Source organism: Xenopus tropicalis, chromosome 9, assembly GCF_000004195.4.
Source record: "Xenopus tropicalis strain Nigerian chromosome 9, UCB_Xtro_10.0, whole genome shotgun sequence".
NCBI lineage: Eukaryota > Metazoa > Chordata > Amphibia > Anura > Pipidae > Xenopus > Xenopus tropicalis.
The window spans coordinates 38380190-38403113 of NC_030685.2; the positions used below are offsets into that span (position 1 = coordinate 38380190).

Sequence of the window (22924 nt, forward strand, 5' to 3'; positions counted from 1 at the left end):
CTACCAATTAAGGAAAAGTTTGGATGCCTTATACCCAAGATCTCAAAAAAACTGCCATTATATATACTTCTGTTTTGAATAGACACATATATAGGAGAAACTTGTTTATTTCTAATAAAAGAAAATAGAAGTTAAATAATGTAAATATGAGAAGTAGCTATAATATAAATAACAGTGTGCTTATTTTAAAACGGGCTAAAAGTATTGAGTCTATAACAATGTACTTACTCTGTACCACATAAATATGAGCTTAAATGCATTTTCATTAGAGCATGATCCACAGGACATTGTAATAACTTGTCTTAATCCCTTAGGACCAACCTATAAAAGGAAAACCAAATGAGAATACAGTGTTTTGTTAAAAGAAAAATACATGGTAAACTATCTAGCTTAGTCAACACTGATCTTTTCTACCTAATCACCAAACCTCACCCCTATAGGTACACCAGCTCTGCAAACAGCAAATTTGCTTTGTTTGAAAATGGAGGACCATTAAGTAAAATAAGATGTAAAATGAAACTCTGCTAGAAATTTAAAGAATTTTGCTTCATATACAATACAGCCCCATTAAATGTAGATCTATAACCAGTAATATGCATATACGGGATTTGGACGCCAATATCCAGAAAGCTCCAAATTATAGGAAGACCATCTTCCATAGATTCCTTTTTAACCAAAATGTAATGTTTTTCTAGAACGGTGATACAGATTACCCCTTAGCAAAACAAAAACCTAGGCCTCACACATTCCACATTATAGTTCCTTTATGTGTAGTATTAATCTAAATAACATTGACAGAGTTGTTTATACCAAATTTATGACAGCCCCAAAATTGTGCCAATACATGCCCTTTTAAAATAATTAATTAACAGAATAACAACTAGAATACAGAAAATGCATCCCAACATTAAAGGGTGTTATGATGTGGTGGGACTATGAGGGGAGAGGATTGCCACCATAACCTTGGGTGCCAACGCTCCCTGGCCTAATTTAAAGCTAGTAAAAGCTAAATTTCTATAGTCTATTTCTGCATTATGCATGCAAATATATAAATTATTAGGATTATGGTCAATAGTTACTATAATGTTGATATCTGAAAATAACAGACATTTGGAAGTTAGCTGCTTTGGCCCTCCCAAAATATTTACCGATAGTAAGGAATCCTCCAGCTTTTCTGTGAAGTTCTCAGGTGGTAAAATGCCAAGAGCTGGTCTGTTAACAAATGTGCTCTAAAAATTGAAAAAAAATATCAACAGTGTGATAGCTTATAAAGAGTTTTTATGATACACAAGGAATAAAACCAGTAACATAATCATTTATTGGGCAAATGTTATATATATATAATTTTGCCAACAAATACCCTAACCCAAATCTCATTATAATGCACAGATTAGCATCTGATAAATTAAGATTGCTAGAAATATGTTGCTTTTTTTCTATGGGAGTAACTGACTAATTTCCCACAGACAGTATCTGAAGAGGATCTCCACCCCAAAACACCCCAAAGATGTAACTCTGTAAAACATTGCAATATACATTATAAATGTTCAGTGCAAAATCATGTTGGGTAAGAAGCCCAGAACAAAGCTAATGGACAACATACCACTATACCATGGTGTGTTATACGTTAGAAGCACACTAACAGCAACCAAAATATAAATTAAATTCTGATTTGGTGACATTCTGTACATGCAGAGGAAAGTGTAGGGAAAGCTCTGCTATGGTCATGCATTGGATGTGCACTAACTTACATCGATGAGCAAATTCATTTATACCCAAAGTTCTCATAGGTTTAAAAATTTAAAGCTTGATTGCAAATCATGTACCTCTGCTTCTGTGTGCAATTTACATATGGTTGCCTAATGGCATGTTAAAAATGTGTAGGGTTTCCACAGAGGAATATTAGAATGGGAGCATGTGTTGCAGGGCACGTGAGCAAAATATGTAAGAAATGTTTTTTTTACTAGGAGCTGTAGACAAGTGGCAGCATTTCCCACTGGCATCAGTTGGATTTGCAGCATTTTGTTACAACTGCGTTCTCCAGCACAATTCCAGCACTCCCTCAACTGCAACTAAACTATGAATTAAACTCCTCACTTCTGTCAACTGAAAGTATAATGGGGTTAAGAGTATAATTGAGAGACTAATACTTAAGGAATAATGATAATCATATCTGTATTTACTCTACAAAATAAATGCTGCAGATGAATGGCATGGACCATTTATTGAACTTACCAAATTCTGTGGTTGCTGCAAAATTTTTATAAGGGCTGGATGATTATAGCCTGAAAAAGTAATGAAGTTTACAGTTATAACATGTCAGGCATTTCATTAAAGGGCCAAACATAGAAAAGAATGATGTAAGGAAATTAAATATCATGTAAACACACTGAAAGAGAACCGGCTCATAAATCACTGTCTTCAGAAAGGGATTAGGGAGGGCAAGCAGTATGTACAGTATAAGTTCCAAGAAACAGAAGATGGGAGAAAGCAACAGCATGCATTCGCCTGCTGACAATGTCAGATTTCTTTGCAATCCTAAAATTGTTAATAACAGCAGCCCATATCCCTGTCCCACTCTTATAAACTGCCTGATACACAAAAACAATCTGCATGTATGTAAAAGAGCTCTGCACACATGCAAAAGATAAACTGCAAAAAGCACTGCCTTCATAGTTTCTGCGTTATGCATGAAATATAATAATCCCAATGGACATCTATTTGTTGTAATGCATCTACATACATTACACACTGTTAATCAATTTTTAAAAATGTAACAGAGAGGCAAACAAATGTTTATGTGTATATAATTTGTTAATGTTAATATTGCTTTTTCATATTGTTTAATATTGTGCACTGTGTGGTATTATAAAATGTGTCAGTGGTGTGAACAATTCACAGACCTGCATCCTGCATATAGTAAGTTGGTCTAAATAAGAATAAATATAATAATGCCATGGAAGTAACTGAACCATCTAGTCCAACATCGGATCACCACTATTAGAAGCAGGTTAAGCCTACTGCCAAAAATGGTGGGCAATAAGTGGTTTGTTTGAGATATTTATAGTATCCCTGGGATGTCAATAGTAGGGGAAATAGTTTCACATGAAGGTCATTGTGATCTCTACTACAAATTTACCAATTTACCAACATAGCTAGAGCTGCACAAAGAAAACACACAGATCACAGATCATTTTAACATGTATAGTAATATTATTTCAGTATCATAAAGCTGTTTGCAGTAGGGTCACTTTCAGTATCAGTGCATAGATCACACTAGTTCAGATCTAACCACGTGAACCTTCACTGACAAAAACCATTAACAGACACTAGCCACCTGTGACCTCTGACTAGAATATTATCAAAGTTGCAGTAACAGATGAAAATGGTGCGTTATGCCAGGTAATATGTACAACCAATCAAATGTTCTCATTCATACAGAAAACCAATACAAGCTATTTGCTGCTTGATACGCATGGAATACTAGAAATGTTGCATCTTTTATCTTATGTTAATCCCTCACTAATTCAGGGAAGCATGGTGTGTACATCACCTCTATTTGTATTTTCAATAAATTCACTTAGACACCAATAGCGGTGATTGGTGGAGTTTCTGGTCACATTTATAGGACCCAAACTGCCCTATGTTCTATAGTTCTAAGGGCTTGCTTATTCAGTAAAATTAAAGGACAATCTGTGCAATAAAATGGTAATGGCAGATTCTGTAAATGCCTTTAAGAGGGGCCTGGATAAGTTTTTGAACAAGCAGAATATCCAAGGCTATTGTGATACTAATATCTACAGTTAGTATTAGTGGTTGTATATATAGTTTATGTATGTGAGTGTATAGATTGGTAAGTATAGGTTGTGTGTGCTGGGTTTACTTGAATGGGTTGAACTTGATGGACTCTGGTCTTTTTTCAACCCTATGTAACTATGTAACTCCCGTGTAACTGGAGGTGTCCCAAGGTGGTCTTGGATTTCTTACTATTCAGTGCTATTCTGATATCTACTGGGAGCTGCTATCTTGCTCCCTTCCCATTGTTCTGCTGATCGGCTGCTGGGAGGGGATGATATTACTCCAACTTGCAGCTTCAGTGTGACTGAAGTTTATCAGAGCACATGTCACATGGCTGTAGCACTCTGGGAAATGAAGAATATGGCTAGCCCAATGTGAAATTTCAATATTAATATTAAACAATCTGTTTGTGTTTTTGAAAAAGATTTCTATGCAGTATTCGGCTGGAGAAGATCTATTTATTGATGCGTTTTGTAAAAAAAACATGTTTTCCCATGACAGTATTCCTTGAATGTCAAGCTGAAACCTGGAAAGAGGTCTGTAACAAGAAAGTTCTTTCATAAGCCATTTATTTAAGACAGCGTTTTTCAACCACTGTTCCGCGGCACACTAGTGTGCCGCGAGATGTTGCCTGGTGTGCCGTAGGCAGGGCACTAATGTACTAGGGGGGCACTGCTCTTGGCACCAATGTACTAGGGGGGCACTGCTGCTGGGCACCAATGTACTAGGGGGGCACTGCTCTTGGCACCAATGTACTAGGGGGGCACTGCTGCTGGGCACCAATGTACTAGGGGGGCACTGCTGCTGGGCACAGCGTTAAATTTTTTAACATTTTCTAATGGTGGTGTGCCTCGTGATTTTTTTCATGAAACAAGTGTGCCTTTGCCCAAAAAAGGTTGAAAAACACTGATTTAAGAAATCAAAATTAGGTCCATAAATATTTGGACAGAGACAACTTTTTTTCTAATTGTATTTATAAATATAATTTGCATATCTTTGATACCATTGGCTAGCAAGATTTAGCCAATCAGATCAATAAAATGCAAATGACCTGGAGAGGGAAGGCATGCACAGTAACCAGTTCAGTGTCAACTTCCTGTTTGGGAAGAATGCAAGTTGGTGTCGGCAATTCTTCCAAAGAGAGAGAAGACAGCAGAGGAGAGAGATTTTAGCAGCACTGATCCTGTAGATCCAAAACTAATCATTTGAAATAATAAAAAAAAAAAAAAAAAGACGGATTACAAAAATGTTCTTTCTGACAGGGGCTCTTTTACATTTTACCCATGTATAGTAAGCAATCAGATATTAGTTTTCATAAAGCTAATAAAATTGTAATCAGTAAATGCCACCTGCTAGCTAGTTGCTATGGGTTACTAGAAAAGTAAAAAACTTAAGTCTGTTTATTACAAAACAGCAGAATATCATAGATATATCTGCATCAACAACATTAAAAGCAGTGTAGATAGGCAGCTTGGCCACCACTGCCTATGCATAGAACTAGCAAGAAAACCCTTGAGCCAACAACAGTAGTATTTTTTTTTTTTCACTTTGTGTTTATTTGAGATTTTCTGCATTACAGCATAGTTGTAACAACAACAAATTTTTAACTGGGAAAGGGTGGGGAAGAAACAAACACTGAGTAACGGGGTTGGCGGTGGGGACAGCAGAAGTATTTTTCTGCTACTTACCAATAGGAATGGATGATATTTGTGAGTACAAATCTAACATTCGGTTTCCATCCACATCAACAAGATAGTTTCCTCTGCTTTCTTCATAGTTGCAAAAAAAGTGTACAGCTTCAGAGTTCTAGGTGATCAAAAATTAAACACATGAATAAATAAAAAAAGGGTAATGAGACAGATTTGTCTTGCGATAAGTGGCAATATTTACGCAAGCGTAGTACTTAGTTTCTGCGTTATTTCTGGTGAGTTGACCGTTATTTGGCGCTCATTTAGGTTAAAGGACATGTAAACCCTTTAAATTCTTACCATGTCTTTAGGTTGGGCACATATTCCCCACCAGAATGCATAATTTTCTCTGTCTGATCCCCCTCCATTTGCCTCAACTGTCCCATTTTCCAGATTCAAAGCTTTCACCAGGCAGCCATTTTCTATCTTCTACATCATCACTGACATGTGCATATTCAGACACACCAAAATAAATTAAATCAATATATTTAATGAATTTATCTTTCCTTTTTATATTTTTTCTAGTGACACAATTGCTGCAAAAAAAACCCCACAAACAGCTGTCATACATAACCAGCCATACATATATAATACTAATCACACAACTATTCATACATGTAATCCTGGTCTCCTCGGCCCCAGTCACGCATATATAATCCCAGTCACATATGCACCCAGTCCCACACATAATCCCACTCATACATGTAATCCCAGTCACATATGCACCCAGTCCCACACATAATCCCACTCATACATGTAATCCCAGTCACATATGCACCCAGTCCCACACATAATCCCACTCATACATGTAATCCCAGCCACATATGCACCCAGTCCCACACCTAATCCCACTCATACATGTAATCCCAGTCACATATGCACCCAGTCCCACACATAATCCCAGTCACATATACACCCAGTTTTACATATAACCCCAAATCAGTTCAAGTCAGTTCATTATTATAAAAGTAAATGATCCATGTATTGGGGGAGTCTTAATTAAATTAATTTTAGTATGCTATAGAAAAGATATATATCACAGATACGCAGCTTTCTGTTCTCTGCTCGACTTTTTCGTACCCTTGCGCAAAAAATTTGGAAAGGTTCTGCCGCTGTTTACAATCGTTCGGTCTGAAAATTTCGGGACTTTCGGATCGCCAATACAATATTATCGTGACTAATATGATTTTTTCGTAAGCATTTTTGTGATATTTGCGATCTTTAGAAATTATTGCATCCAATCCGAATTTTTCCCATTCGGGATTCGAACTCGTGTTTGAATGAATGTATCAGCCCCATAGTCTTACTAAATGAGCATGTTCAGTTTGGTCTGCATGTCTGTGCAGGAGTGAGGCATTATGGGAACTTCCTGTTTGGCTTCAGATCTTCTGAACAGGTGAAATATGGGGAGACTTAAGGGCACTATTGAGACAACTGAAGGTATGCCTGCATCTTGAGATTAACTCTTTACTAGTCTTTCCTTCTCCTTTAATGAAAAGTTTATGTAAAATAGTATTTATTTGCAATTTCTAAATTTATTGTTAAATATACGTATAGCCAATAAAGTTATTTCAGGAATCAATTGTTTTCACATAATATTAATTATTCTTAATGAATTCAATGATAATACAAGTATAATTATTCCCCAGTGCATTCACTAATTTTTGCTGCTCATTTTTAAAAACTGACTTTATATCGCTCCCACTATACAGTTAATGGCTTTGTTTCTCTCCAGGTGGTGATAACATTTGCGACAATTTTGTCTATATTTGGTTACAATTCTGGCGATAATCTTTAGTAAACCTTGCTAGAAAACTTATGTAGCATGAATGCAATAATAGGCGATAATATATATGTGTGCCAGAAAATTCGCTAAAGTTCTCTCACTTTACTAAACCTGCCCTTGCGTCATTATCGCTATCTATCACACCTTAGTAAACGGATGCCTTAATCTTTTTTTCCCTCACATTGTCTTAGGGGCACATTTACTAATCCACGAACGTCCGAAAAGCGTCCGAATGTGTTTTTTTCGTATTTTGCGATTTTTTCGTAAATTGTTGCGACTTTTTCATAGCCATTACGACTTGCGCGAATTGTCGCGACTTTTTCGTAGCCGCCGCGCCGAGTACGAAAGTTTTGGATTCTTTCAAGCTTCAGTATCGTGACTTTCCTTGGGCCAGGTTGGAGCTGCAGAGTGCCATTGAGTCCTATGGGAGGCTTTCAAAATCATGCAAAGTCTGAAAGTCTGATTGAGCCCGCCGTTTACGAGCGCTCAATACGAAAAAGTCGCGACAATATACGAGCAAGTCGTAACGGCTACAAAAAATCGCGACAATTTACGAAAAAGTCGTGACGGCGACGAAAAAAATCGCAAAAAATACGAAAAAGTCGCAAAATGTTTGTTTCCAATCCGATTTTTTCCCATTCGTGATTTGGATTCATGGATTAGTAAATGTGCCAATAAGTGTTGATCTTCCTCTTCTCTCCTCTACCTGGTATGTGCAAGAAGGCATGACATCACTTCCTTTCCCTTGACCTGAAGCACTGAGCACGAAGCACTGCGCTTTGGGTCCCACGGGAGAAAAGCGCTTTACAAATGTTTGTTGTTGTTGTTGAAAGATGGACATTAGTGATGAGCGAATCTGTCCAGTTTTGCTTCTGCGAAAAAATTAGCAAAACATGGGTGCCGCACAACTTTTTTTACGCACAACTTTTTTGATGCGACCACACATTTTTTATGTGACCACACCCTTTTTTGATGCACCCACGCCTTTTTGTTGCGAATTCATGCCTGCTGTAAAAATTTGCTCATCACTAATGGACATCATATGCCTATGGCTTGTTGCAATGGCTGGCATGGGTTGGGTTTGAATATACATAAATATAGTTTTGGTGGGACAAGGGTCTTTGTATAAATATGTTAAGAAGCTGTGGCTGACATTCACCCATAACTCACTTGACTCGCCTCCTTTATAATCAAAACTGATGGGGGAGTATGTGTTCATATATCTGTAGGCAAGGTCACACATACCTGTACCCCGTTTCATCAGTTGCTCAGTTTCAGAGTCCGGCATTTAAGAGTAAGAAAAAGCTAGCATAAATCCCTTTATCCTTCTTTAGACCTGCACCCTTTGACCTCACTAGCTAAATATGCATTAAAATGCAAATTATATGTAGGGTTCGCTAGAAATTGGGTCCCCTAGGTTGGTTGCCCCCAGGATAGACCCCAGGGAGGGTAACACTTTAGTAGTGGGACACCTTGGGTGGTTTGGCACTATAAGGGTTAACTGGGATTTAGCTTCCCTGCAGTTCAATAGTTAGGCCACAGGGTGCACACAGTATATAAGGCTGTGCAGCCATGTGCCAGCAGGTCTTTCAGCCTGGGACCCCTCTTGGAGAAGAGGTTAACAACAGGTCAGAGTTAGACAGTTAGAGAGTTGTTATAGACCACTCTAGGAGTGGGAGACAGGTTATCTAGTTGGGCAGCGTGGCCCCGACAGGAGGTTTAATGGATTAAGATCCACCAGCACTCATAGCTGGAGTCAGGGTATAAAGTGCTAAGTGTAGGAGATTTGCCTAATCCAGGGGTATCTAAGTGGAAGTACCGGGGTGAGGTCTGCTGAGGGGGTGTCCGCTTGGCGAGAAGTACCGGGAAGTGCCCTAGAGAGGGGCTTCTGGCGAGAAGTACCGGAGGGAACCCTAAAGGGAATCATCTGGCGTGTAGTACTGCTAATATCTTGTGGAGAGAGGGTCTCTTAAGGAAGAGGGAGCATACCCTGACTGTCTCATTGCTCCTGTGTGTAACCTGCCTGTCTGATACATCTGTGACAATAAATAAGTTCCACTGGTTAAACATCCATCCAGTGTCCTGTCTCTGCATACACGGAGGATCCACCTGCCTGGTAAGCAACTACCCCAGGGAGGGGGCAAGGTGCCAGGAGTGCTGGAAGTCCCCACACTGCAGTACAGTATCAAGGTCCCAGGAGGGGAGTTATAGTTCATTCTATCCCTATCCTGGGTGGAGGCACGCCAAAGTACAAAGTAATAGCTGTTCCCCAAAGTAAGCGGGGCTCAGGACTCCTGAAAGCGCCAAGTATAGTGACATATCAGCAGGTAGTGCCACATCTAATCATAAAGTGGGCTACATTTATTATAATAAGGTAATCATCATCATTAGGTACTGTGGAAAGCTGCAAATTGTGACATAAGTAATTTTTTTGTCTTTTCTCACCAACGGAGAGTACCAGTTCAGTGTTCCCCAAGTGATAAGCTTCATGGAAGGAAATGTACAGAGCTTACTAGCAAGGGCAACTGCCTCAAATAGTTTCCATACTGTATATTTTTGGTAACTTTCTATTATCAATTAGGTGCAGTCAGAATTTTTTTTTTTTATAAACTCTAAGCCTAAAATTACAGTTTAATTTAATTGTTCTGTTATCACCTTTAATCTATTATGTTTCCTATTAAGAAATCTGATGTGGTTACATATTTTATTGATGCAGGTCTTTAAAAGGGAAATTTATCGGTGTATAAAAGAGGTATTCTTGAAAGAGGCATGTTCTGGCAGGACTTCAGCAAGGAAATAAAGATAATTAGTATTTTTGAGTTTAGCCATGATTGTTATTTTTAACTAACAGTATTTAACAATGAAAATGCATTTATTATGTAAAAAGCAGGTGTTAATCCTTACCTGTATTGTACTAAGTTGTTTGATCAACTCCTAAAGAACACAAAAGAAGAATTTATATAAAATAGGTCTTTCAAAACGTATGTGGTAACATACATATCATTTTTAATTCTGAGAAACTACTACCTGTATTAAGTTCCTTAAAGGACAAGGCAACGCAAAATGTAATTTTTTGCCTAATAAAAGAAACCAAAATTCTAAGCAGCTTTGCAATATACATTTATTACATGTTTGTAATGGTTTTTGAGTTATTTGTATTTATAATTGCTATTAGAAGCAGTGTTTGCCTGTCCTTTTCTATTCTCTGCCCTGGTGGCTCTGACTGTTGAAACATTGTAACACAAGCCAGCAGCCTGACAGACCTGACTTGCTGGAGAAGCAAGACCTTTGCAACATTATTTAAACTGTAACAACCAGGAGTTCAGCAAATGCAGCTTTCAATAGCAATTATATTTATATTCTTTCATTATGCAAAAAATTATTTTTGGGGTTGACATGCCCTTTAAAGAGGACCTGTCACCCAGACATAAAAAGCTGTATAATAAAAGCCCTTTTCAAATTAAACATGACACCCAAAATATTTTTTTTTATTACCACATCCATACCCATTATAAAAGCATTTTAAAATCACAGCTGTCAATCATATAATGCCTGCCCCGCCTCTATGCCTTAGGCATAGAGGTGGGGCAGACAGTTACTTTCACTTTCAATTCAGAACTTCTTAGATGTTGCTGCACTCCTGACATTCCCCCCTCCCTCCTCACCATCTAATTGTGTAACCAGTGCATGGACATGGGTATCAGGTCCCCCCAATACTGGCACAGAAACAAGATTTTGGCAGGATGCAATGCCTGCTTTGATAACAGTGTCCACAAAATGGCCCCTGCCTGCTTGCTGCAACTGTGAATTCAAAGGCTGAAGAAAATAAGATTAAAATAATTTATATAGTGTAAGTAAAGTTTATTTTGCTTGCCAAACACAATAGAAAACAATTTGAAATTATTTCTTAAGGTGACAGGTCCGCTTTAAGAAACTAAAGCTTGTGTGTATGAGTGGTTTGGAAATGAGAATGTATCAAGGCAGGACCTGACGCAATGGATTAAGCATTACTTATAGCTATATAAATGATGGATAATAATAATAATCAACACAGGTACTTCTAACTTGAGATTTTGTTCCAAGGTTGGAACTTTAAAATCTAGGGCTTCATTTCAGAGAAAACTGGGGAAATCAAAACATCCTTGTCTGAAGCTTTTCATTAATTTGAAATAGAAAAGGCCAGCTTACAGTCCACAGTGGCACTTACAGTTGGGGATAACTAGAAGATACTCACACCCGCAAGCAATGGCACATGCAGCCTTTTGCTGACTAAAAATTTCTCTTACCACTGTAAATTCACAGAATATTTATTTGCAATGGGTCACCCTATACAGGAAACTCACAGCAAAATGGCTGCTGTTTTAGGTAAGGTACAATTGTATTCGTTTATTTTTGCTGGTGCTCTCTGTAATCCAAAGCAGGCTGTATTTTCTTTTGTGTACCACATTTGGCCTCAGAGCACATCTTTCTTAACTCTAGTTGCACAAACATGCATTTTACCCAGAGCACAATGTACACTAGCCTTAACAATACTGCCCTGCCACTTGAGTGGCTAAATCAGGCAAAGGTCCAATGGTCATTTTAGCATTATGCCTCACAAGAAGATTAATAGTCTAATATTAGTAATATTACTACTAGTAAAGTATTACTATTACTTTTTTCAGATATATCCTTTTACATACCCTTGATCTTGGTCCTGGGACTTCTGTCTTCATAAGAGGACTGTCATATTCAAAGTCAACATTTTTCTTTGCTGCAGCTTGACTGATATATCTAACACCTAAAATGTAAAATCATTATATTTTGTTCATATTGCTAAACCATAATATGGGCATATCCATTTAATTGTTCCTAGTGCGGTAAATCACGGAGATATTATGTGCTATATAGCAAGGCTGTATCTTCAAGCACATATAGCAACTATATTTTGTCAAAATGTGCAGTCTCGGCTTTAGATGTATTTTAATATCTAACCTTTTAATTTAATCAACACAGAAGTCTATGCACTTTAGTAAGTGATGAGACAAATTTATTATCTACAGGATAAATACAGTGACCTACATAAAGGCCAATTAGAAATAACACTGACCAGTGGGTTACATATATTAGCTAATTTTCTTTGGTGGAAATTAAATAGTCGCTAATTTTGGAACATGTTTCTTCTTGATGCCAACAAAATTAAAAGTAAATGTTTAATTAGTTCTTAAAGGGTTCTGGCAGTTTGTGTGTGCCAGATAAAATGCTACTCACTGAGGTCGGGGAGAGATACAAGAGTCTATTTATACTAATTGTGTCAGACTAAGCGGATCCACATAGGTGACATGCTTAAAATGATGTAGGATGAACTGGGCATTTTATACCAATATTGTGTAATAATTATAGTAAAAGTTACTACTGAACATAAACATAAACCACACAGACTAACAGAATAGTCGTATTTAAGATAGAGTCTTACCCCCCTACTTAGGTGGGTCCAGGTGCTCATGCCCCAGACCATCAGCTTGGGGAGTCATACAGGAACACACAGGAACAAATAGGCAGGCACATCTGGGGTCCCTTTTTGCGTGAAAATTTTTTTCAAGAAGCAACTTGTAGTGTAAAAGTATCAAAAATTTATTTATTTATTCCAGTTGTTTTTTATGGAATAAATAAATACATTTTTGAAACTTTTACACTACAAGCTGCTTCTTGAAAATCTTTTTTGACACAAAAAGGGACCCCAGATGTGCCTGCCTATTTGTTCCTGTATGTTCCTATAGTAAAAGTTAACTTAACACTTATGCCGGATACACTTGTAAGCTGGTCTACATAGCTTTAACTCTCAAGTAATCAGTAATCACAATCATGTCCTGAATCAGGGCAAAGTGGAGTCTAAGAGGAACACCGCAAACAAACAAAAATGTAATGGATGCTGCTCTATATTAATTTCTTGGGTGGGACATATCAATGGACAGAACTTCTTCAGTTAAGTCCTTGGATTTTCTAACTGTGGATCAAGGCATGTGGAAATCAGCTGGCTCGATTTAGCTCAATCTGCCAGAGCAATAACTTTTATCTCCTGGCTCCAAGAACAGAGACCTTTTCCCAACATTACATATAATAAGGGGTGAAAGTCCTCAGAAGTCAGCGTTTTTGTAGAACATTACTGAACTTTCATTTAAAGAAGCAAAAGCTGGATTTCACAGTAAGGGCAGTGAGGTTAAAAAAAAATACCTGCCAGGTGAGGTTGCAATGGCAGATTCTATCTTAAGAGTGGCTTGGATAACTTTATGAACAAGCATTATAGCCAAGGCTATTTTGTTGGGAAAATCTATAGTTAAAAGGAGACATATTGGATAAATGGCCAAAAAACACAAATTTTTGTAGGCAATTTTGAATAATATATGGTGCTGGTTTCACTTTGTGCGAACGGTCCCAGCCAAAAGCACAGAAGGAGCGGAAGAGCCAATCACAGCCCTGCAATCGCACAAGCAAAGACAGGCTTCAGTTCAGTTCCCTATCAGGTCAGCCTAGCTGCTGATCCTGCACATCCAGAGAATTCAGCCAGCAGGAAGTGGCACAGGTGGGTGGGACTACTGGGGTTTTGGTGGAATTTCTCAATAAATAAGTCTGAAACACAACTTTTTTAAGCACAATCTTTCTATATCTAGAGGAGTATAATTCACTGGTACATTCATAATGATATGTCTCCTTTAAGTTAGTCATACATTGAAAAATCTATTTGTTTTGCAAAGTTCCTAAACAAGCAGATCTTTCCCCAATATGCCCACCAAGAGGTGGCAGATAACGGACTGATCCAATTGTTTAGCCCTAAATGGAGCGAGGACCACATTAACAAGCGTCATTGCCCTGCCTAAACTTTAAACCTGTCAGTTTAAGTGAGAGTATAGATAGGTAAGTATAGGTTTGTGGGTGCTGGGTTTACTTGGAAGGGTTGAACTTGATGGAGGGGGGAAAAATTCCTTCCTGACTCCAAGATGGCAATCGGACCAGTCCCTGGATCAACTTATACTAAGGGCTCTCGCCCATAACCCTCACTTGCTAAAAAGCCATCCAACCCCTTCTTAAAGCTATCTAATGTATCAGCCAGTACGTCTGATTAGGGGAGGGAATTTCACAACTTCACAGCTTCTGACAGAAAAAATCCTTTCCAAATATTTAAACAGAACCTCCTTTGGAATGGGTGCCCTTGTGGGTTTGAATAAGGATTACGATTTATTGTTGTTTATTTAATTTGGTATGGTTCTGTATTATTATGTTTAGTTGATCTATTAATTGATATAGGTGCTCTGTCTGCAACTGTGAGGTAACTTCCGGGATATTCTCTCAAATTTAATTTGTGTATCACTATTTTGCATATGGCTTAATAAAGGGCATGCAGTCAACCTGAAACATGCCTATGGTGATGTGTTGATTTTTAATACACTTATTTTTGCATGATTCAACTGCTGCTTTATTTTTCTTAGTGGCTTATATTAATTGGAGACAAGACAGAATTACCTATAGAAGCATACACCGTGATTTTAGATCGCTGTGAGGAGTGCCAAGGCATCTCAATTATGTAATATATACATATCTGCACTGGGATTCATCTGGAAGGGATGAGCCCAAATTAACTATATACTTCTAATTAACTATAAAATACATATGAATAAACATTTACAAGGGTTTTAGAGTTATAAGTAAATGTACTTTCATCTGAAAACTGTATACTTACATGGTAAAAGTAGCCTGGAGTTTTGCTGCAGATTGAAAGTCACATGATGTGCAAGCAGTATCGAGGCCATTTTCCCCAGTTCTGTGACACTTAAAGGACAGGCTTCGGCAAGCAGTCCAGTGCCCAACTTTTTCTGTGTTCAAAAAATGTATAAAATTATTTATTATATGCTATAAAACAATTTAGTTTTAATATGTGATTTCCATTTGTGCATCAAGAACAGCTATACAAAAGTCAAATTATTATTATTTTTTTTTTTAAATTGTTAGGCAGCTCAGCAACAATATATGTTGCTTTATATTCTGTTCCAAATCCACAGACATCTATGCAGGGTTTAGGGAGATGTCATAGGAAGGGCACCTTCAGTATTTTAACACAGTTTAAAAAGTAAATTCTGTTTTCAGCACATCATGTCCCTGTGAAGTAGATAGTAAGATTACCAGCACCCAAATAATCCCCTGCAAAAGAACAAAAAAAACAACTAGAACCAAAATTTTGTACCAACTTTTTACCAACATTTTTTACCAACTTACTAGCCGAAAAACATAGAGAATTAGTATTTCAGCATGAGATGATATTCTAACAACGAGTAGTTAGAGAAAATGTTACTCTTAAAAGTTTCTTTTAAAAAACTAGTAGTAATGTATACATAAACGTATACTTGGACATAAAACTATATTATACATTTAGGGGTATATTTATCATGCTGTGTAAAAAGTGGAGTAAAACATCTCCGATGATGTTGTTTATAGCAGCCAATCAGATGCTTTGATTTGATTTTCTAACTGTTGAAATCTAATTGCTGATTGGTTGCCCTGGGCAACATCACCGGAAATGCTTTACTCCACTTTTTACACAGCATGATAGATATACCCCAAAATGTAAGTCAAGATTTTTTTTTTTTTACTCCATCTACACTCATACATGGAATAAAACCTCATTTGGGAGAAATGTATGTATGGGGCCTTCATCGAGGGGAGAGGGGGTACAGGTGTGCCAGGCCTGATGAAATCCTCTTCCGCAAGGGGGCCCAACAATATCAAGACGGTTGTGTAAATTGCATAAGTCATATATAAAGTTGTCAAAACATACATAATTTACTTAACTGCCTAGAAAATTATTTAACTTGCCTAGAAACATACCAAACTTGCATATCAAGCTAAAGACAATGCAGAGGAGCTTAACAGGGGCAGGCAAAGGCAAATTCCACTGAGCACCAACTAATGAAAAATTTGAGGTAAATTTCACTGCCCCCCAATGAACTAACTGACTTATTAACACATTAATTATTCATTGTAACTATGTATTTGAACTGCTTATTATGGCATAACATCAGCTCTTTCTATTGGAAGCTATTTTACTGAGTATCTCCTATATTGACTTTCCAGCAGGGAAATGACTGGTTATTGGGCCCCACAGCAACATCATTAAGCCCCTACACTTATGCAATTTAAGTAACCTATGCAAAACTTACTTTCAATTAAACTTATGTAACTTTCGTATAAACTCCACTGACCCTAAATTAAAACTTATTAACACATTAATCATTTTTACGATTTTTATGAACTACTACTGACTAGTTATTGGGCCCCACAGCAAGATTATTGGGCCCCTAAACTTACACAATTTATGTAACTTATGCAAAAATTCCATATCAAGCAATGACAGCACAGATCAGGGGCAAGAAGAAGTGCAGGGTTTAAGCTTAGGGCAAAGTCAACTGAACCCCAATGAACTGACCGTTAATTAGAACATTAATAAATGGAACTCTTTATATGAACTGCCTATTATAGAATTACAGCTGCTGTTTATACTGCACACACAAGGGGAATAGCCAAAATTTTGGTACTGCATGCTGTGTTCATGGAGGGCCCCATATTAATAACTCACATGGAGATCCAATGTTTCTGATGGTGGCCCTTTGTATCTGTAATGAAATCATTTTATGTTGTGTGTAAATCTTTATTTTACATGGTTTCATTTGGATATCCTTTGCTTTGTTCCTAAAAAGTATGATCTTGTTCATGAAAACGGGTCTTTATTTATTCACACAGGTTATCATGACAAAAGTAACACTATTAATAGCTTTGATCTCTAAAATTTTCTTTTAACCAATGTTACTAAACAAAACTATCATCTACAAAACTTGCAAATATAAAGCAAAAAAAACAGTTACAATACAAGTAGATTCTAAATAATACTTGCATACAATGGCTCTGCATCACAGAGAAGCTGTATTTCAGCACTGTTTGGATGGTTTTGCAGAACATAAAAGGCAATTATATGCTCACAGAGCACCAATCACATAAAGCACTTCCCCCACACAAAAAGGTTACCTTAAACCAAGAAGAACTGCCTATTTAGCCAATTTGACCTATTCAATTTGACCCCGTCAGCATCAGCCACAAATCATCAACCAGCCATGCTGATAAATGTGCCAGTACTTTTAATAGACCTTAGATTTAGAAAAAAAAAAATCACACAAGAGGACTGGAGATAAGAGCTGATTAAGTCTATGACAGAAGCATAATTTAACCACAATGCGGTAAAAATCAAAGATTTTATAATTTCAAGATATTGCTTTTTTTCAATATCTGTTAATGTGTTATAGGATTTTTTGAATTGGCAGCAGAAACCTACAATTAGCAAAAGGCCAAAGGTAAATGCTAACCATTATTAAATTATAAAGCTCAGTCTGACCTGGACAATAAGCAGGGAAGCAAAGAATTATTGTCTTTATGAAAGACAGTGGAGTTGAAATTAAATCTCCACCAATATTACAATTCTAGAGAATTCTCAGCAATTACAGCAATTCTCTAAGAATTGCTGTAATATGTGCATAATGAGGCTTGGCATTGTCTTGCTGAAATAAGCAAAACCTGTTTGGATGGCAGCATATGTTGCTCCAAAACCTGTACATATGTTTAGAATTAACAAAGCTTTCCCAGAGATGCAAGCTCTGCAAGCCATATGCACCAGTGCATCCCAATACTATCCTGAATGCTGGATGGTCTTTCTCCTCTTTTGCTCCGACATCCATGATTTCCAAATAGAATTTAAAATTTTGATTTGTCATACCATAGGACAGTTTTCCATTTCAGCTCAGTCCATCTTGAAAGAACATAGGCCCAGAGAAGGAGGTGCTGTTTCTGGATCATGTTTATATATGGTTTCTTCCTTGAATGGTAGAATTGTACTTGCACTTGTGGATGCAGTGGCAAACTGTGTTCAAAGACACGGTTTTCAAAAGGATTCCTGAGTCCATGCAGTAAATTTGCACTACAGAATTGTGTCTAGGTTAAATGCAATGCCACCTTGCTCACAGAGATTTCTCCAGATTCTCTGAACCTTTTAATGATATTATTATGTATTGTAGATGATGCAATTCCAGAATTCTTTGCAATTTAATGTTGACTTTATGTACTGTAGATGATGAAACTGTTACAGTATTGGCCCACGCAGTGTACCCCTCCCTATCTTTAATTCTGAGATACCCAGCCTTTCTGAGGTCAACTCTTTTTAGCATTAACATTGCCAGTCTTTTGTTGCCCCTGTCCCATCTTTTTTTAAATGTGTTGCTGGCATCAAAATCAAAATGAGTATATATTTCTCTCAAAAAAAACAATTTCTCAGTTTCAACACAATGTTATTTGTATGTTATTTGCAATTAAATATAGGGGTTAAATGATTTGCATATGATCCCATTCTCTTTTAATTTACATTTTACATAATGTCCCAACTTTTCTGGAAATGGGGTTGTATATTTATTCAGTGCTTTTCAGATACATAACATGCATGACTTCTTTTTCTATAAGTATTTTTAAAAATCACATTAAACTGCAATACTGTACTATCCGTTTGTGTGTTTTTATATTCTTAAGTGGAAAAGTAATGCATACAGTACGTCTATACAGGGGCATTTCAGGGGACCTTGCACCCTGAGGCAGCCTTTTGAATGCTGCCCCCTCGCACCTGACCCTTAGGTTTCTGGGCATCGCAGAGGTGCAAGGGGGGCCGCAGAACACAGCTGAGCTCTCTGCACAAGTAGAGGTCTTAAAAGTTACCAGTAGTGGCTTTTTGGCGCCCCTGGTAACTTGTCGGCTGCTGCCTCCTGAGGGGAGTTTCTCAACTAGCCTCATGGCAGCAGCGCACCTGAATCTATAAATAAAGATGTATGCAGTCCAGTAACAGTAATCTCCCTTTGCATGCACGCTCACTCAAAGTTAAAAAATTAATGAATTAATTTGGGGATGATGTTCAGTCAAAATTGTATGATTTTTTTTTACCCCAACAGTCATATATCTGAAGACATTTAAATCTTCAACCTAATTTAGTAGTTGAACAATATCTATTATGCTTATAATTAGAATGCTAAGCTATAAAAGTTTATTTTAATAGAATATAAATTAAGAATATGTAGCAACAAAGCACACATCCTGAACACACTGGCCTAGCAGTCACAGTACTATGTGCAAAAATTATGCGCTCATAAAAGCCATACACAAATGTACAAGCACTCTGAAACTGGGTTATATTGACACTGACCAGATATTAGGTGCAGGGTTCCCAGTGTGAAATGTCTATTTTTATTTGCACCAAATGAATTTAGTGCCCATGCCACTACCCAGTGATGTACATAATGACGCAAGACCAACTTGTGCAATATTTTCAAAATGACAAAAGAATAGCGCTTCCTCACTATATTTTAAAGGCATGCATGAAATAATCAGTACTCTTAAGTAATTTACTTCTAAAAATTTTAACGACACTGGGGGTACCAATTTATTAGCCCCCCTAGGATTTAAAATTGCTTATATTTTTCACAGCGACAGAACTCTGGTTCTGTGAAAAAAAGCACTGGCTTTGGGTTCAGTCAGTGCTTTTTCACCATTTAAAACTCGTACTCCTACAGGTTCCCTGTGTTTCTCAGGGAGGAAGATTTTTTTACCCCCATCAACATAGATTTGACGACATTTAATAACAAAAAAGAAGGAAAGCAGCCAGTCTCATTAGTAAAATGTAGCCTACGGCTGGATTAACTGTACCAACTTAATTTGGATTAATCTCATCTATGACACACAGATGAATCACTGCAGGTACAGACAGTATTTAGCCACTGCAGTATAATGATGGCACATGTTTGCTTAAAAGAGAACTAAAGCTTAACTAAATAAGTAGGCTAGAAATGTTGTACATTATGTTTTGTGCTTCTGTACCAGCCCAAGCAACCACAGTCCTTTAGCAGGGAAGATATGTGCCCCCAAGATGCCCTCAGTAACTCCCAATCTTCTTTTCAGCTGATTTACTGAATTTGCCCTGTGCCGCGGTAAGTTACTGAGCTTAGAATCAACACTCACTATACTGAATATACAGAATATAAATGTCACACTAAAGCTTATTAGTAATTAATACCCCTGTAACAGCCCTTTACCAGCTTCAGCTTATATGCAGACATCTTGTTAACTGGTGTTGCTATTAGTTATCTGTGCATATTACAGTGTTTTGCAGTGTTTTGTCTGGAATGCTCTAAAAGTTTGTGGCACTTAAGACTACAAATAACACTTTTAACTAGAAAGGGAAGTTTGAGAACAAACTTCATGTTTGGGGACCCTGGTTTTAAAAGTGTCTGAATGTCAACAATTTAAATTTCCCCACTGAAAGTCAACGAGTGAAATCTGATTGGTGTTTAGTGGCTCTGCCCACTTTTTCTAACCTGGAACTGCAGTTACCCAGTGACGAACTCTGCAAAGTTTAGTAGGGACCCTAGTATTAATATTTACAGAATGGTAGCATTTAAATTTAAACCAATACAAGTCAATAGGTAAATTGTGATTGGTGGATGTGCCCCTGGCATAAATAGTGTGAGAAAGGCAGCATTTTAAATTTAAATCAATAAAATTAAATAAAAAAAAAGGGATGGAATCTGATTGGCTGTTATTGGCCCAACCCACTTTTCCTATTTTTGAACTGCAGTCCCCCAGTGACCAACTGTGCAAAGTTTGGGGACTTAGGCATAAAAATTGTGAAAGTAAATAGGTGAAATGTGATTGGCTGTTGGTGTCTCCGCCCACTTTTTTCTAACTTTGAACTGCAAATACCCAGTGAGTAACTCTGGAAAGTTTAACAACTCTGGAATTAATACTTAAATAATGGCATCAGTTAAATATATACCAATGAAATTTAATGGGTGGAAATGGGTTGGCTGTTGGTGGCTCTAACCCTGAATATGTAGTCACCCAGTGACTGACTGTGCAAAGTTTGGGAACCCTGGCATAAATAGTGTGAGAAAGGCAGCATTTTAAAAATTTAAACCAAAAAAATTCAATAGGTGAAGTCTGATTGGCTGTTGGTGGCTCCACCCACTTTTTAAAACCTAAAAATGCAGTCCCCTAGTGGCCCTGGTGTTAATACTGTGAGAATGGCAGCAGTTAAAATTTCCCCACTGAAAACAATGAAAGATATGTGATTGGCTTTTGGCGGCCCCGCCCACTCTTTCTAACCTTGAGTACGAAGTCACCCAGTGACTGAATGTGCAAGGTTTGGGAACCCTGGCATCAAACCAATAAAAATCAATAAGGGAAATTTGATTGGCTGTTGGTGGCTCCACCCACTTTTCAAAACTAAACCTGCAGTCCCCTAGTGACCAAGTGTAAAAGGTTTGGGGACCCCGGTGTTATTACTGTGAGAATGGCAGCAGGTTGAATTCCCGCCAAATCAATAGGTAAAATCTGATAAGTAAAAGCTGTAAGAGTGGCAGCAGTTTGAAAATCTTCCCTGTCAAAGTTAATGGGAAAATTGGAAAGTTCAGAGCGGCGTCACAAAAAGACGGGGGGCAGGATCGCTTAGAAAAGCACAAGCAACCTGCTCCGCTATAGGACGAAGAAGTTTGGAGAGTTTGGGTGTTGTACCTCTAAAACTATAGGAGGAGTAGCGTTTAGGAAATGGGGGGCGCTAAGAAGAAGAAGCGGAAAATAAACCAAAGTCGAAGAACAGTATGCTGGGGTTTTCAACCCAACACAATAACTGCCTTCAAATCCACCAACCTATTCACTACGTCCAGCCATACAATTGCTTCTGCTTTTCATTAGGGCAAACTAGGATGGTGAGCTTTGTGGTATATTTCAATTTTGTAATATTTTATTTTCATTGTACCTCTTACTGCCTGCAGTCTTTTTTTTCTAATATGGGTGGACCAGGTGAATTTTACTGACCTGCTCATCACTACATATTCTGGCTCTCTTTCAGAGCTACAACATGCTCAGAATTATTACACTTACAGTGCAGTCCAGTTAATGAAAACCCCACTACGCTGTACAGGTATAGGGCCCATTATCCAGAATGCTCGGGACCAAGGGTATTCCGGATAAGGGGTCTTTCCGTAATTTGGATCTCAATACCTTAAGTCTACTAAAAAATCAATAAAACATTAATTAAACCCAATAGAATTGTTTTGCATCCAATAAGGATTAATTATATCTTATTTGGAATCAATTACAAGGTTCTGTTTTATTTCTACATAGAAAAAGGAAATCAGTTTTAAAATTCTGAATTATTTGATTAAAATGGAGTCTATGGGAGACGGGCATTCCGTAATTCGGAGCTTTCTGGATAACGGGTTTCCGGATAAGGGGTCCGATACCTGTACAATGATTCTAACAACTATTATTACTGTTGGTTGTATGAATGGATACTTCCTTTTAAACCTACGGTACCATATTACATTTCAATTTACAACTGTAATTCATTTGAACTGATTATTCCATAACAAACGGATACACTTGCTGTACTTTACAAGGGACTGTGAAGGTCACAAAAGGAGAAAATGAGTGAAGCAGAAATAATATTGATCATTATTCCTGGAGGAAGCATACTATCAGCAATCTCCTTCTGGTAATCTTCTGTATTCAGGTGCTGAAACGGTTGTTCACAGCTGCA

The 22924-nt window shown here is 37.5% G+C and overlaps 1 protein-coding gene across 1 annotated transcript in view; it reads right to left on the reverse strand.

The window, feature by feature from the left end:
* abat (4-aminobutyrate aminotransferase) overlaps positions 1-22924 on the reverse strand; it is a 60871-nt gene that overhangs the window by 17680 nt on the left and 20267 nt on the right. The window contains 7 exon segments of the mRNA NM_001128057.1: positions 229-321; positions 1149-1229; positions 2236-2285; positions 5487-5604; positions 10177-10206; positions 11955-12052; positions 14990-15122. Of these exon segments, the coding sequence (NP_001121529.1) occupies positions 229-321; positions 1149-1229; positions 2236-2285; positions 5487-5604; positions 10177-10206; positions 11955-12052; positions 14990-15059 (540 nt within the window). The 5' untranslated portion in view covers positions 15060-15122.